Source organism: Vespa crabro, chromosome 4 (assembly GCF_910589235.1).
Source record: "Vespa crabro chromosome 4, iyVesCrab1.2, whole genome shotgun sequence".
NCBI classification, from domain to species: Eukaryota; Metazoa; Arthropoda; class Insecta; order Hymenoptera; family Vespidae; genus Vespa; species Vespa crabro.
In genome coordinates, this window is record NC_060958.1 from 11967509 (window position 1) to 11984719 (window position 17211).

General features: G+C 41.4%; 1 protein-coding gene and 1 long non-coding RNA gene across 10 annotated transcripts in view; one reads left to right on the plus strand and one right to left on the minus strand.

The window, feature by feature from the left end:
* Nucleotides 1–17211, plus strand: part of LOC124423564 (agrin-like) — a 237776-nt gene that overhangs the window by 159998 nt on the left and 60567 nt on the right. For all 9 annotated transcript variants that reach the window (XM_046961423.1, XM_046961424.1, XM_046961418.1 and 6 more), the window contains one exon: nucleotides 7157–7366. In XM_046961423.1, coding sequence (XP_046817379.1) covers nucleotides 7157–7366 — 210 coding nt within the window. The remainder of the gene's footprint in view (nucleotides 1–7156; nucleotides 7367–17211) is intronic.
* Nucleotides 1428–17211, minus strand: part of LOC124423572 — a 40152-nt gene continuing 24368 nt past the window's right edge. Inside the window, exons 2-3 of the long non-coding RNA XR_006942117.1 lie at nucleotides 1745–1961; nucleotides 1428–1546 (exon numbers count right to left, since the gene is read on the minus strand). This is a non-coding gene — a long non-coding RNA (uncharacterized LOC124423572). The remainder of the gene's footprint in view (nucleotides 1547–1744; nucleotides 1962–17211) is intronic.

The following is a 17211-nucleotide window of genomic DNA, read 5'->3' on the forward strand; positions in this document are numbered from 1 at the left end:
GCGCGACGATGGTCCAACGATACATATTAGAAAACGTGTTCCGTGGAATCGTTTACAGTGTACAGAAAGAGGATATATGTTAGAAGAAAATATTCCAATTACCTATATCTAAGCGGAACGACGAAGTAATACATCGTGCAGGCACACGTCAGCATATCTAAGAGATGGCGATCAAAGTGGACCCCCCTCAGTGCGACTACAGAGCCACACTGCGGATACATCGTTAGTCAATGGAAATATGAATTTCTACAACTGTTATTGATAGAAAATATTAACCTTATAGGAGCGAGAAAACCATGAAAAATGTTATCAGTCGGAATGTTCAAGATTGGCAGCAATTTTTTAACGATATTAATTACATACGTTTTTTAAACAAATAGGTACGTAAAATGAACATACACGTTTTCATGCATACTTACTAGATCTTTTCTATGCTTTCTACCTGTAAAAGTAATAAATAATCAAATGATATAAGAATTTATTTCTATTTATTGTATATCTCCTTTAAAAATATTCCGACAAAAATAATAATTTGTCAACGATTTTTCTCTATAAATATTTCATGATAATTACCTATAATTTTTAATCTTGAAATAATGATGATGATCATATAATAATCTCGTATCACATCAATCGGTCAGTCCTGAGAAGTAAAAAGAAATTGGAGCGACAATAATACTAAACGGGGCTACTATACTTTTACGACAGAACTTGAGGCATTGAGGCAGAATTGAAAAAAATTAATTTCTATGAAAAATGTTTTCCTTCTCCGAGTATCTTTTATCGGCATTTAAGCGTGCGTCATCGACGCAACCGATATATAGCCCATTTTTCTAGTATTTAGTACGCTCGAATGGAAGATTTCTCGAGACATTTGATAATTACTGGCCGTCAGTAATCCTTGAAGGATATATTAATTCCGCGTCCACTCCCTCAGGGCTCGTTTCCATTTATCGACGTAGAGGATAGAGAGAGCAGCTTCTCGCGAACGAGTGACGTCGAGCGAGAATGAACGCGAACAAAAGCTGTTCTACTAAACAAATAATTAATTGGCGAATCTTTTATTTGATAGGCATATAACGATCCTCGCGTCGAGTGAAAATATATTCCATTAATGCTCTCATTCGTTGTATTTTTTTCGTCGACGGATCCGCGTTAACATTCGTAAGAAGCTCGCAAGCTCGATATCGGACGAAAAATTTGAAAGAAAGGATAACTAATTGATTCTAAATCTTCGTTCCTTTGATCGGTCGTTATAAAAATGTGGCTTCGCTTTAACGTCTGTCCAGGAGCGTATTTAAAGGAAGACATTAATCGGATCCCAGCGGTAGATAGAGACGGCTCACTGCCGTATAATTACCTCGAGCGGAGAGACGGCCGAGTTTAACGCTAATAAATGATCCCAGACATCTTCTTATCGAGAAACCCTGGTTTTACCGTCGACCGACGAAACTTGATTTTTATCTTCTCTTCGAGGGAAAAAGAAGAGGAGCCGTGTGGTATTTCTTCTTACGATTAAGGAATCAAACTCCTTTGATACCAATTCCTAAGTCGGAAAGAAAGATATTCGATTATATAATAAAGGTAATACGATATGTGTATATATATATATATATATATATATATATATCTAGCCGAGATTAATAAAGAAATAAAATAACAGATATTTATTATGAAACGATAACAAAAGAAAGTAATATACAGAATATTGGTCTTTTCGGACATGGAATGGCTATTAACTCACTCGGTTTTTTCTTCAAGGCTTTCCTCTCCGTTGTTCCTTTTCTCACGTACGTACGCCCGGTACAATTAGCGGCAATCCTTTTTACTCTTTGTCCTATTCTTTGTTCCACTTTCTCTGAGGTTTTAAACAATGTATCTTACCAAGAACGCTTTGTCGATCGACTCACTTACTCGCCACACACACGCACACTAGCAAACTCTGGAATCTTTTAGCTACCCTAGAAGAAAAAAATAAGAAACAAATTTGTCGTCGTTCTTTTAATCGTCATCTTCACTTGTTTCTCTTACTCCGCGCGCGAGCGTTGAGAACGTACACATATTCTTTGAAAAGCTTATACATACGATACACAAATATATATATATATTTAGAAGGTAAAACTTTTTGCGACGCAAATCAATCATTGGGTTTTGTCTTCGAACTATTTGCCGGCTACTCTTTGGCTACGCTCGAATCTTCTCCGAGCATTGCATCGATGCAAAATGGATGCTATAACCGTATCCAATTGTGCTTTTTCCAACGAAAAGCGTTAAAAAGTTTTTCGAACGAACGAAAAACATTTTTCTTCGTTACGTTGAAGTAACAATTTGACAGTCTCGTTAGGGCAAATGGCAAAGTCTATAAGAAGTTTGCACGAGTTTTTTAGCTTTTTACAAAAAATGCCACTAGATGGTGGAACGCCACAGTCGAAAAGAAAGATGAAAAAGATGTGGAGTAAAAGACGAGAAAAAAAATATAAGCATTTCCTAGTATTTCCAATTTAACAGCATGGCCAAGTTCGATATTCAGTATGCATCGCGTTTAACAGCGTTTCCTGGAACTCTAGTTAATTGAGTTTTATTCTCGGCTTTCTTAACTCGGCACAGGTACCCGCTTCCATCGTTCCCATCTATTATCAACGTCGTACTTACCTCTCCTAAACTTTTCTTCGGACGGTACCTTTTCATCATTGAATTTCGTAGGACGGCTTCTTACTCGCGAAAGCGTTGGCCACGTGGTACTACGAAAGCGACATATTATCGAAAAGTTCGATAATTTCACAATCGATATCGATTTGAAAATCTAAATCTTCTCGATCGATTTCAATTCTATTACGTTCAAATTCGTCAATATCTTGACGAAAAGATATAAATTTCTCAAGAAAGTTCATCGGGAATATCTGTGTTCGTAAAACGATTATTACCGTTAATGAATTGGAAAAAAATGGATTATAGGATTGCTTTCATTTCTATTATAACGTACTTACATGGACCGTGATGCTAAAGCAAAACACGGTCGATTGGCTCTTTAGGAAAAGATCTTGTAAAAGTCCACGACGCGTCGTTGAAATATAAATCCTCTTAAGGGACTATGGCTATATTTTTTATTCGTATTGATCTCTACTATTATAAAAAGTCGAAGAAGGTATTAGTGTGCAAGCCGTGTCAAATGAGAGAGATAATTCGTGTAAACCAAAGGAATAAGGTTCTTTTCCCCGAAAAGGTTCCATTTACTAAATATTTACCTGGACTGTCGTAGTTACCTATCTTCGTGACAACGACGATAGGTAACTACTTTCTCGAATCAACGATCAAGACGGATTATGATTGATGAGAGAACAATCAAGAAAGCGGAAGTCGAACTGCGCAAACTCTAATCTCTAATCGAATCTTTCATTCTTACTTACTATTAACGATTACTTTCTTCCGCAGCGTACTTAAATAATTAATCGTACATGAATTGTTTGCTTACACGGAGTAGGTAATACCTTTTATCAATGCATTCTTATCGTTTAGCCGTCAATTATCTATAGGTTGAGTTTAACGGGTGCTTTCTCAAAGGAAAATTTTCCATTGACCTTATTTCACGATAAATTCGCCGAGCTCGCACGTTATTAATATAAATGACGCGATCATAGACGATCCTTCCGTAAAAACTAATGAGTCTATTGACACTGTCCTCTGGGACATGGCTGACCAGAGGATTTTCACGGAGCTTTTTTCCTTTCTTTTCTTTCTTTCCGAGACCCTTCTCCCAGGGGTCGTGTACGCTGACGGATTATACGTGAAAAGTATTAATAACGCCTCCGTTTTGACAGGGATCTGTATTTCTGGCCTTTAACCCACATATCCCCAATTCATTTTCGAGGGGTTATTTTGGAAGAGAGAAATGGAGAAAAAGAGAGGGTTTCTTGTGCCTGGGGACACGATTGGAACATCCTAGATTCGGCTTAACGGAACGGACACGGAAATATCTGATTCCTCCATCCGTGCCGAGTTATTTCGAAGGAAGATGTATTTTCTTGCTTTTCATACGTATGTAATCGTACGTTTCGAGGATAAGAAAGAAGATCTCTTCGAGGCGATAGGTACATATATATATATATATATCTAAGGTACACCTGAGGTAATCGCGTTTGAAACGACTTGCTCCCGAAGAGGGCAAGTTGGGTCATACACCGCTCTGCTTGTACAGGTAACGGCTGGTATTACGATCGTCGGATGAAGAACGAGCTTGTTCGCGTCTGCGACTTCATCTTCCTCGTTTCTTCTTTTACAATGTGCGAACTTAAAGAAAAACGCTAACGAAAAAGTAATAGCCTCGTAACGCTCCCATGTCCTTCTCCTTCCTGTCGCGTTTACGACATATGCTGACGTAAGCAAGCATCATAAAACCGAGTACGCTTGCCCGTGTAATTTAATTTCCTTCTCTGCCTCAGAATTTATGTTTCTATCGCGTCCGTTAGTTTTATTTGATTAAAAAATGATGAAACATTGTTCGGCGAAACGACAGAGAGAGAGAGAGAGAGAGAGAGAGAGAGAGAAAACTTTTTAATAACTACCAATCTCTGCTCAATTTGCTGATTCGATTATAATTAAATGTGCCCATTTCATAGCTCGGTGAATATTTATGCTATGTTTTTGAATGACTCGAATACGAGCTGCTCATTGTCAACCAGCAGTCACATATATGGTCGACCGAGCTTTTACGCTATTTCGTTCGCTCATGAACGAAATATATCGAACGTTCGGCATCAAAGGGGTCGCTGTGCGTTAAAAAATGTATTGCCGCTATTTGAAATGGATTCGGTGCTATTTGATATTGATTAACTTTCTCGGTATATCATCACTCGGGACGCGTCTTGGCGGTTCTGCCGTGACATTCTTTGCAAATCTTTGATTCCTTTCTTTTTTCCTGCATTTGTATTCATCAAAAATGAGATATTACATCGTACATAGAGTCGTAATATTATATGCCTTCAATAGTAAATCTTTTTCTTTCTCCTTTTATCACGAACTCGCGTTGAAAGTCATCGTTCATTCGTCGATGTCGTCGATAGTCGCAATTAAAATAATTGCTTTTGAAAAGAAACGTAAGTTTTCGAAGCAAGGCGACGCGCAGAGTGGAAAGATCGATAAACGTGGAGAAATCTAAACAAGGAGAGTAGAGCGGGTTAACGCGAACGAACTATATAGGATAGGGATCGAATAGTCGGAGCGTTGACCCTCCCAACGTTAACCGGCTATAAGCTGCAGATTACTACTTAACGTAGTCCTGTTTATCGTAACACGGTAAAGTGTCCGGTCCCTAACCACCTTTTTATAAACTACGTGAAATATGTAAGGGCGGATTGCATCGGCGTATAGAAGAACCCCCGTCGTACATTTTCCGATTATTTGTATATTATTTTATAATAGAATCGCGAGACTTGTCCCGCTCCCCCCTCCCATTCCTCCTACATATTTCTTTTTTTTTTCGAGCGTGAGCAATTTTTTATTCGTATAGGCAAAACGTCATTAGGAAAAACAGTAATTTCCCTTTTCTCTTTGTTCGAACGTAAAACGCGCAGAATTTACATATAGGGACGAAATTAGCCTATGTTTACGGGAAATGGATTTCTTTGGAGCGTGAAATCCTCGTGTGAGTATATATTAACGAAACGATCGCGTGGGTTCGATCGATAGGCTCTCATATGGTAAAAAGTGTAATTGGCGGTGACAGGTCAAAAGCAAATATTCGCCGTAAACCGAAGCAAAGCTCGCAACGTACGCGCGTATGAGATAGCTTTTCGCCGTTGACAATTTGTCTGGAAAATTTTCCGTAAATGCCGACCGTGGGTAAACACCGAGATCGGACTTTATTTACATATGCGACGAGAACGATGATGCGACGTAAAGTAGATCGGTAGATACAAAGTCCTACGTAATAGAGTAATATTTCGAGCGGCTACTATATGCCTTATACTTAAATTACGACGTTTAATCCTTTTAACGTAGTAGGTAGATGTAGAAATTCAAAAGGTCCCCGCAGGTTATCGTAATCGAGAGTAAGAGAACGAAGAGAGTGTATAAGCTTTCGGAAAAGAGATAAAAAAAGGTCCTGAGGGAAGACGTAGGAGAGTGACGAATGAGAAGAGGAGAGTCGGCCTTTCTTTCGATATCGGTCAAAGTAACGAGAGTCGTGGAGTCTCTCAAAAATCATGAACGACGTTTCTCCTTCGACGAAGAGAACTAGGAAGAGAAGTCGGACAGGAAAAACGGCTCTTTATCGGTCTCTTTCGGTGACACCCTCCGCCGACACGTCGTTCAACGATCTCTTCTCTACGAGAGAAGCCGATGTTGGAGCGAGAAAGCAAAAGAAAGAAGATAGGAAAAAAGAGCCCTTTTCGTCTATCCGTAACTGTGGAAAAAGCGATTGACCTCCCTAGGTTGGCATGAGCTGGACGATTTTTTTCACCGCTCGGGGATCAACTCGTCTGCTATATTAATGATCGTGGAGCATGGATTATCCGACGAGGTTTCTCAAAGCAAAGCTTCTTTCTCTCTCTCTCTCTCTCTCTCTGCCCCATTCGTACCAACTTTCTTGGAAAATTGATTGTGCTCCTGCGAACCTGTTCTATGTTGGGCGAGCTACGTGAAAAAAAGGGAAAGAAAGAAGGAACAAGTGCGCGCGCGCAAGAGGGAGAGAAAAAAAGTTGAAAAGTTGAGACGTTGAGAAGTATGGCCACTGCCATTGGTGGTTTAGCGTCAAGAAAAAGAAGGGAGAGAGAAGGTTCGGGTGGACGGGTTCGATAATCTGTCTTTTTTTTCAACCATCGAAAAGTGGACGGATTAATTAATATTTTAAGTAACTTTTCTTAATTATCGATTCGCGTTGCTGGATTTAACGATGCTTCATACGCGTTTGAAGCGATGAAAATGAAATAAATACCTATATGAACTTACTACCGAATAACGAAGTTTTCTCATGAAAAATATATTTTTTGTTTGAAGAAAGAATTATTTGAATTGCGTCAAGGAAGGAAATAATCGCGCGAGGAAGGAAATAAAGGAAATTACGTTTATCTATATCTCTGCGATTACTTTGCGACAAGTCAAATATCCGGTCCAACAACTATAGCGACTACAGATATCTTCTTTTTTGCTTTTTTTTCAGAACCCTGCGAGAAGACTTATTGCGCTTGGGGCGCTACGTGTGTCGTATCCGAGAACGGTAAAGCTTTGTGCCAGTGTCCAACGAATTGTCCGTCAAATTTCGCACAGGTTTGCGGCTCCGACGACGTGACGTATACGAATCAATGTCATCTGAGACAGGCGAGCTGCCAGAGAAGGAAGAATACTAGAATAAAACACGAGGGTGCCTGCGGTGAGTAACGCGTACAACTTTTTCTCGCCTTCTTCCTTGCGGGATTCTTCCCGCTTTGGAAAAACTTTTCTCAGCCTGGGGCAAAGAAAATCCGATGTAAAAATATGGGAGCTATATCGTGTCCGATCGAGAATTTTTTTCTTTTCGGCCGGATCGGCTCGCGGCTTGTTTCTCGCGATACGGTCTCGTTCGAAAAGAAAAGGCGCATACGCTCGAAGAAGAGTTCTACGCTCGTGTTTATCACGAGCCAAAAGATTACTTATCGAATTACCTACAAATTAATCGTGTACGGAGGCGTAAATACGCGGCAAGGACAATTTCTTACTCTAAAGCGGAACGTCGGACGAATTTTTAACTAAACGAATAGACCCCGAGAATGGAGTTATTAATTCGATTCGAAGTACGATGCGCGATATCTCCGACGATATCTCCCCTGTCGGAAATTCAATTTTGAATCCGTCGCATAAGATTGCGCGTAGAGCCGCTCTGCTACCGTGGAACTTTTATAACCGGCAGACATCGGGGGAAGTAAAAGTTTCCTTCTGTAATAAAGTTCGCAATCTCATCTAACGTCGTCGTGACACCGCTTGATAGAGACGCCGCGACGCGCTCATGTTGTCCTTTTCGTACAAACCGCGCGCGTACATGAGCCAACCCTAACATTTTTTATCCTAAAAAACTTAACGTACCGAGCTACGGTCTGTTGTAACGAGAACCGTCTGCGAGAAACGTCTATCGTACAATCATCCAAATCTTTTAGCCTACTAGTTCCTTCCTGCGATCATACGTTCACGTATTTACCCAAATGTCTACCAACGTCTTCTTTCTTTTTTTTTCCTTTCTAACGAAACTAAATCTTTGCAACGTATCGCGTGGCACAACGTAAAAGGAAAAGATTTCGACGGGAATGAGAAGGTAGGATCGCGAGCAACGGAGAAATAAGAATCCATCAATATATTCTTAGTATAGAGCTCGGATGAATTTTCTTTAGATAACGGAAACACTTGGTTGGTACGCATTTGTGTGAAGCGAAACGATAAAGAAAAATGACAAAAAAAAAAAAAAACAAAGGTGAAAGCAATGTTTCGCTCTCGAAGATGACCCTCCATCATTTTCTACTCTCTTCTCGTACGTCTCTTCCATCGGACTTTGCAACCATGAATTAACCAACACCCGATATCCGATTTGCCATAACTTTTGCTTCTTTTCGAAACGTTCTTTTATTCAAAACAAAACGACCAGGCTCCATCGGCGTTCATATCGTCCTATATAGCTCTACTGTTCGACACCATTTTAAAGGATCGCAAAAGGGAAGATTGTTTTTAAAACAATAAGTATTACATAGATCATAAATATTACAACGACGACGGCGGATGATTAAAGTTGAAAATCTGACGAAATCGTAGCTAGAGCCAACCGGATGTCTTTGACATTTTCATTAAGGCGTCTCCTTTTGCGATAAAAAGAGTCAAATTAACAGAACATTTCGATTTACATCGTTCATTAAGTAGCCTATCCCTTTTAAAAGAGATTCCGAGGACGAACGTAATTACGGGGCATATCGTGCATGTCGTGTATACGTAAAGTCGATTTTCTCAAACGACATCCGCCCTTTTGACTGATGACTTTTCGATTTTCACCCATTAGATTGGCAAGGCAAAAGGTAAATTAATAGTAATGCCTTGGAAATGTGCGATGCGTCCTTTGGGTGACAGCGTCGTAGTGATGGGATGGGCTTGAATGCTTGCGACGTGGTTGCTACGGGGTGAGAAAAGCCGTAGTGCGAAACGTTTGTTCTCTCGGAGCGCATTTTCCTTCTTCTCCTTCTCCTCCTAGGGGTTCAAACAAAAGAGGCATCCATTGTCTCCGTCTCGTCGGCTCGTTGCAAAATGAAATGTCATAGCAGGTCCGCCGCGCGTACCTGCTTTACGAATTACGTGCCTTTATACGCATCGCTGGATCGTTTCAATCGCGCCTTTCTATTGCAACAAAAAAAATTACTCTTCCGATGGAGATGGTGGAGATACAAAACGAGAGAAGAACGTAAGCTCAAGGTCGCCCAAGTTTCTCGTTTTCTCATTGAGGGCTATCTGCCACGTACGTGGACGCGAATTTGCACGATGCACCGGAAAACCTTTTGTGAGATATATATATATATGTGTGTGTGTGTGTGTGTGTGTGTGTGCGTAATCTAGAGCTTCCATCGGAGCCTTCGTTGGACTAAACTCGCGACGCGTCGACGCATAGGCATGCTAGAATGATGCATATACGGGAACGCGTGCACTCGACAAGATGCACGCGATGCAGCAGCTCCTCTCTCGCTCTTCAGTCGCTTGCCCGAGGTCGCTGATTGTCATTTGCCTTCGCGTCGTACATAGAGGCAGCAGCTTTGTTTACCAGACAATAGACAATCTACGGAGCGAGCAAGAGAAATGAAGAACGAGGTGAGAGAGAAATAGCGAGGTTGGATGGCATTACGAGAGAGAGAGAGAGAGAAAAAATGACAACGCAACGTCTCCTAGCGACGTTTTCAACGATGTTGGCCAAAGTAAGTACGCGTAGGCACGTACGGCCCGATACTACCGTGTGGCGCTCTTTCCTAATCCGTCTTTCTCGGCCCTATTTCGCCATCCTCGTTTACCGCTATTTCACTCTCGATATACGTGAAACATCTCTCTTATTTACCCCGACTCTTTCTCTCTCCCTTTCTGTGTTCGCTCTCATCGACCTCTTACGTTAGAAGTACTCCTCCAACGACGCTATGTCGCCAAACAATAGGACACATATACGATACTATGACGTCGCGTAAAATATTTTGATGTGTCCTTCGGAAGAACTCGACTTTCATCGTTCCTTCTAACGTTGGTTAAGAAAGAAAACGGCCAAAGTTGTCTCTTTAAATGTCTCGCTTAAAATGTTAAAAATCTTATATCAGCTCGATATCAACCGAGAAAGGCAAGAAGGAACGAGAATAATTTTGTATATTTTCAAAACACTTTGAACTTTGAAACGTAACTCGAGATTGAGATTGAGAGGAGTCAAAAGAGCGAGGGGAAAAAAGTTGGTTCGAACTTGAGAAAGGTTAGAGAAGGGTCTCGTTATCTCCCTTTCTCCGTCGAGTCCAGTGCTTGCAGACGCACGCGCGAAATCCCTCCTTCGTACCTCCTTATTTCCTCGTGCATTGGAAATTAAAGCTCCGTGTTGGTGTTCCCGCTACACGTCGTGCCACAATTTCCCAGAGGTACGCACTCCGTTATTGATTGCAGACTCGTTTCGCTCGGAGGTAGAATAATAACGGGAGGAAAGAATGTAGTTCGAAAGAAAGAGAACATTTTCGTTATCGCAAAAGGCTCACGTAAATATAGAAATAGAATTTTTAAATAGCTAGTCCTATTAACCGGATCAAGTTATCAACGTTAATAATTGCTATGGTCAAGGTTGCATTGAAAATATTTCTGTCGATGAAGAGAGGCAATTGATCCTTCGAACTTTCCTTCATTTATCCTTGGTGAAAGCGAGACGACGAGGGGCAATTAACTTAACAGGAGACAATCTCGGTCGTACGCTCCATTACATTTTCGAGGATATAAGAGGTGGGCCGAGGTAAGTTAACGGGGTGGTAGTAAGTATGGTGGCCAGACGTGGCCGAGTTTTATCTAACTTTTTCTCGGTGATAAATCGTCGATATAAATGTCGTCTGCGCCGCTACCAGTTATACCATCTTCCCGTTTTACCCTCCCCCCCCCTCCCCTCCGCCCTTCTCTTCCTTTTTCTCCATCAAACTCGAACGTCGTACAATTCTTTTCCTTTTTTCCGAGTTTCTCCGTACGACGAGGAACGACGTAATCGTAAAAATAATATTTCCTATGATTCAAGGATATTTATGTCGGGGTTCTGGAGAGAAATAAATCGGCTGCGGGAGGTCAAATTTTTCGGACACCGTCGTTCCAAAGAGGAACGTCTCTCGATTTACTCGATGGCAAAGAAACTTTACAAGACGGTACTTGTGCCTTTGGAAACGTCGTTGGCCCGCGAAATAACGCGGTTACTGTTAACAGCAAAAGTGAAATATAAAATGAAGAGGGATGCTCTCTCGAAAGAGAGTTTTATAATTTATCCGCGGCGAACCCGATTATTCCAAGAATACGTAACGTGGCAATGAAACGCGATGATTAATCGCCGAGAGGCACGTACTTTGTAGAGAAGCGCGATAAGCTTGAGACGAGAAGAAAAAAGAATAACGGAGAGAGTGCGATAAAAGGTATTAATAAAGAAGAAACAATCTCGCTTGGCACTGTTCTTAAACATTCTTTTCCGTTTTGTGTACGTAATTGAATATCGACGCAGCCTCTCTCTCTCTCTTCGCCTTTTATTTTCAATAGGAACCAGGACAGTTTATCTTACTTTTCACGACGGACGCAATTCCCATTGCAGAACTCTCTTTCTCTCTGTCGTTGTCGCTCTCGCCCTCGTCTCCTCGCTCTCGATTTCATTGGGAAACAAAAAGGAAGTAATAAATCCGCTTGAAGGCTTCTTCTATGATTCGGTAGGCGACTCGTCGTACCGCGGGTTCCTCGACGTGACGCACCTTCGGCTGTTTGCTTTCCGTCAGTCAAAGTAGCATCTAATGTTCCTGTCCGTGACACCTAGTCAATGAGACCTACTTTACTTCCTTCTCGCCATCTCTTTCAGTATCACGAAAGGTTCCGGCTCGATTCTTCGCATACATCTTCATTCCGCGAAATGGCGGAGCTTTTTCGTTTTCTCTTTCTTTCTCCCTCTCTATCTCTATCCTCCATTCCTCTCATTGCGGCATTCGTCTTTTCTCGAGAGACGCGTTCTCTTTAGGTCTTCTCTCAGACTTTTACCGCTTTCCTCTCTTTCTTATAGAAAATATCCACGGAAGATATAAATTCGACTTAAAATCCTATGGGAGTTCTGTGATTTAGGCGAATTCGATGAAAGATAAACGTCCGAGATGCCCTCGCAAAAGTGCCGTCTTATTATCATAAGGAAAGTCTCTCGCGTGCTCCGATATAGAGAGTGATGGGGGGGGGGGAGGGGGGAAGTCGACTAACTCTCGAAAAAAAACAAGATGTATCTAGTAAATTGGAGAAGTGCTCGAGTAAATCCGAAGCTGCCAAAGTGGATACTCGCGTTCGTCCAAGTTCTATGCTCATTACTTCCTCGCTACGCATTCCCTCTTTCTCTTTCAAAACGTTTTCTCGTTTATTTTCACTTTATGAAAAGGTTATCGTCTATTAAAGCTAAACGGTTACAAGGCGAGAAGAACAATTTTTCCAAATTTTACGTCATTTAAAAGATCATTTAAGACAGTAGGCCTTATTGCATTCTTTTCTCCGCCTTCACTTTTTAACAGGTAAAAATACGAAATAACGGAGGGACCAAGTATTTTAGCGAAGAAAAATAAATCCAAGGGTTGGACTCTTTCGTTCCCTTATTTCCTCTACGTCGCAGTAACGTCTCTACCTACGCAAAGAGGTCGCATGTGGCAGCAGTAGACTCGTTCCCCCTAATCCAAGGCGGCTCTCAATTTACCTTCCTCAATTTCGAGCCATTTTCTACGCGGATGCCTCAGGGGCTCTCTCTCTCTTCAATTATTACAACCGCCAAGGTATTTTCAGAGTGTTTCGACGATAACCGATGGCACAGTCGCATTTCGTAGACGGTAAACGTTGTCTTTCGTTATCCTCTAGCTCTTTGCCCTTTTTCCCATCCCCCTTTCATTTCTCTTCTTCTCCACGCTTTGAGCACTTTCCTATAGCCGTCGACGCTGTCGTCGCGTCTGCGTTTTCGTTGGCCCAAAACACGTTCAGTCGTTCTTCAATCTACGTCATTTATGCGCCCCCACGATTTATATTCCACATCGAGAAAGATCGAATGATTAGGCTAATAGGTGTACGTAGGTGATAGTGCCAAAGAAAAAGAAAATGACCTATTCCATTTTATTCTGTAAGAGCGAAATATAATTTCGTATAATAGTTTCGATTAGATCGATCGTTGCAGAATGCTCGTCACGTCCGTAACAAAGGAATTTCTTTGAGTATATGTGCGTTCCTCGATATCGCAATGAATTCAACGAAAGATATAAAAAATAAAGAGAAGGAAGGAAAGAATACGCGGTCGGATTACTCGGAATGTTTATTACGCTTATGGAGAACTCAAAGAGACGACGAGGAGGTGCGCTTCGCACGGCTCTTCGTATCGCGCGGTTCAGGTGCTATCGCGTATCTTCGTCGTTGATGAGGACGAAATTTTTTCGCATCCGGCATGCTCGTAAGAAAATGGAAATTTACATTACGTGGCCATCTGGAGAGAGCCAACCGTATGAACGAATCGTACGCCGGCGAGTTGAATGCTAGAAAAGAAGATAGACAGAGAGATCCCTGTCTTCTTCTTGGTTTTCCAGGCAGACGACGTGTAGAGACTGTAGTAGCCAGACCCCAAGTATGAATGTCTCGTGGCGGAAACACGACAAGCATTTCGTTCACTCGACGGCGTCACGCAATTTCATATCCGCTCGAAATGCACTCTTTTTCCCTTTATTTCTTTCTCTCTCCCTCCCCCTCCCCACCCTGACCTCCTATTTCTTTCCCCATTTTCCGTATCGCCTTTCTTTTCTCTTTCTCTTTTTCATCCGTTTTCCTCCGTTGTGTTTTCGCATTTGCAGATCCACGAATAATAGCAGGGTGGTATGGTACAGTTCCATAGCTGGAGCAATAACGTAACAAATAACGCGGGAGTCACTTAAATAAATAGTCTGTACAATGTTTCCTCGAGGTAAATGTCCGCGACGTGTTAACGTTTTCGAATAGAACATTCAGTAAAATCAAAGACCATCCTACGTCGATGGTATCGTATCGTCGTTTAACGCCATGAGAAAACTAATAACGCCAGAAAGGCTCGCAGGCGTAACGCTAACGCCCTATTAAATGATAATCATGGAAAAATTTACATTCGAATTACCGAATATTTAAGAGAACAACAGAGACACGCCCAAAAACGATGTAGCGGTAATTACCACTGTGGTCGTCCTCTCCACGCTTTAGCTTCTATTAACTTGACGAAACTTTGGATCGATTTTCTACGTCAAAATTATGAAAAACGTCGGCGTACTTTAGGACTTAGGAAATGTACGTTGCTCGTACATCGAAACAGATTTTGCGTTTGCTTTTCGAAAATCGCACAACGGTAGGAAGATGGTGGACTAGCTCGTAATGCCATACTAACGAATACATAAATTACGCGCTCTGGAAATTTCAACGAATTTCGTAGAAACCGTCTTAATCCATTCTCGAGAAGGAAGTTTCAATAAGGAGGCATGAGTTATGAGTTGCCATAAAGACTTCTCTATTTTCCGTTTTCCTACGTTTCACTTCCGACCTTTCGTTCCTGCGCCTTCCTCTCTCTCTCTCTCTCTCTCTCGCGCACACGCACCACGCTTCGCGTGGCTCTTCCTCGCAAAGCTTTCGTCTCGTTCCAACCTTCCTCTATCTATTCCCCTATTCTTTACTTCCATTTTCTCCTTTGTCTTTTTTTGCCGTTCTTTGAAAGACGTTAATCTCGAAGAATAACACGGGAACATTTTTTATAGGATTTAAAGTTGCAATCTACGATCACGGAAGTTGTTGGATTACCTTCCCTTTATCTACGCATAGTATAAGAAAGAGAAATAGAATATTTGATAAATCTTTATTGAAGTATCCATCGAAATTCATATTTATCGTTGAAAATGTATTACGAAAGAATCAAAAACAAACGTACTCGCTCGTATGGATTTTCAAGAGAGAGAAGAAGGACAAAAGGGTTTCTCCTTTTGGTTTTAATGGGTCCTTCCTGAATCGGTGAAAATGGCGATTGGTTCGTTCGTTCGAAATTACAAGATATCCATTGGGTTTGTAGACGGCAAAAAGTCTCGTTGCGACGAAACTCCTTCGTAAAACGCCAAAGAGCCCTAAGAACGCTTCCTGCGTAAGAACACACCACACCCTTGTACGTATTATAATATGAACATTTTGATAAAATCCTTTCAAAATTCCTTCTTTATATATTGGAATAGATATTGAGTTTGCCACGGACGAATACGACGCTGTCATTCCCTCGATCGATTCTTCTTCTTTATGCGACGAGAATAAATTGATTAAATTTGGAAGAAACAGCGAGAAGGGAGTACGTCGAGTACGTTGCTTTAACGATTTGATTATGGTAAAGGTTAAGCAACGAATTAGTAGCAATCGATCGATGCCTCGAAATGTGTCATCCTCGCTAAATGACTGCTGGATGAAAGATGTCATGTCTCTGTCATTGTCTCCCCACCCCTCTCTCTGTTTCTACTTTGGAAATTATCCTAATATTATATTTGGACCCTCTTAGACGAAGACAATGACGATGTTTCCAGGTCGACTTTTGGGCGAGGGCCGCGAAAACGACAATGCATGTTTTCGTTACGATTTATCGTTACGCTCCTACACAAGCTCTATACAACCAACCTTATGGATCCAAGCTTAATGGATTTTTTGCTCCGTTGCCGACGGAATCATTAATCGTCAGCGTATGACTTTAAGGCGTGCGAAAGGTAAAGAAAAAGCTCTTTGACTTTTGCCGCTCGTTCGGTGCGATAACGCGGTCACGTGACTTGACCCTTCGATCTTTCAAGTCCCTCCTCTCGTGACCATCGTGATTAATCGCTACGCGATGGGAATTCTTCGATTACTTTAACAATAACAAACATTGTACAATGGCTAAGTAAAATTAAATACGTTGAGATGGTCGAAAGATGGGTAAAAAGTATTGCCAATGACAGGTATTACGGCATTTATCATTGGCTCGAATATTAGGAGAGCCGTACACTTATTAGCGTGCACCTCTATGCATGGCCACATGCCAACTAGTTACCAAGCCTAGAGGTGAAGTCCAGACGCGTACTCGAAGCCGGAACCTGGCTATGCATACTTAGTGTCTCACTTCTGCCCCTCGTTCGTGTCGCACAGGACTCGATAGTACAACCGGAAGAAAGATACGGAGATAGAAAGGAGAGAGAGAGAGAGAGAGAGAGAGAGAGTAATAGTCTGTAGCCTGCGCGTACCTTGGCAGAAGACACGAGATGGAGGCAAAGAGCGAATAGAATTCTCGTGGGAAGCGATGTTCTGACAATGGAGATATCGGATAGATTTTCTCTTTTTATTACCAAAAAGAATTTTTTTTTGTTTTTTTTTGTTTTTTATCGAATGTACCTTCGCATAGGTATGGAAAATTCCTGGCGTACCATTCAAACGTAATTCGTATACCACCGTAATTTCCGGTACGCGTGAGCTTACATAGCAAGGCAAAACGTGCGAAACGTTCATCGCTCGTTCCTAAACTCATTCTTTCCGTATCCTTTTAACCGCACGTACTTATATTTTTTACAAGTTTTTGCTTGTTCCCCGTCCAGATCGTAAAATGCATTTTTGAAAAGAAATTCGCTACAACGACGATTTCGAATTAATCCATATATCTTCTTTGCGCGAGAAAATCGAATCGTGTAATGCAGACGCAAAGATTTAATTTTTTCGTCGATTTTCTCACTGTGGTGTCGGCCATTGTTATTTCTTTTTTTTTTTTTTTTTTCAATTTCCGAGATACGTGTGTTCACACAGAGACGTTTGCACGCTCGTTCCACGCGGATCAATCAGTCCACCTGTTAAAACATACAAACGGATAGATATTTATAAAGAGTTATCTACGTGGCTACAGGGGGGAGGGTAGAGAGAGAGAGAGAGAGAGAGAGACATAAAAACAGAAAGAAGAGATCGAAGAGCATGCAGTGCATAGCATCCAATCTT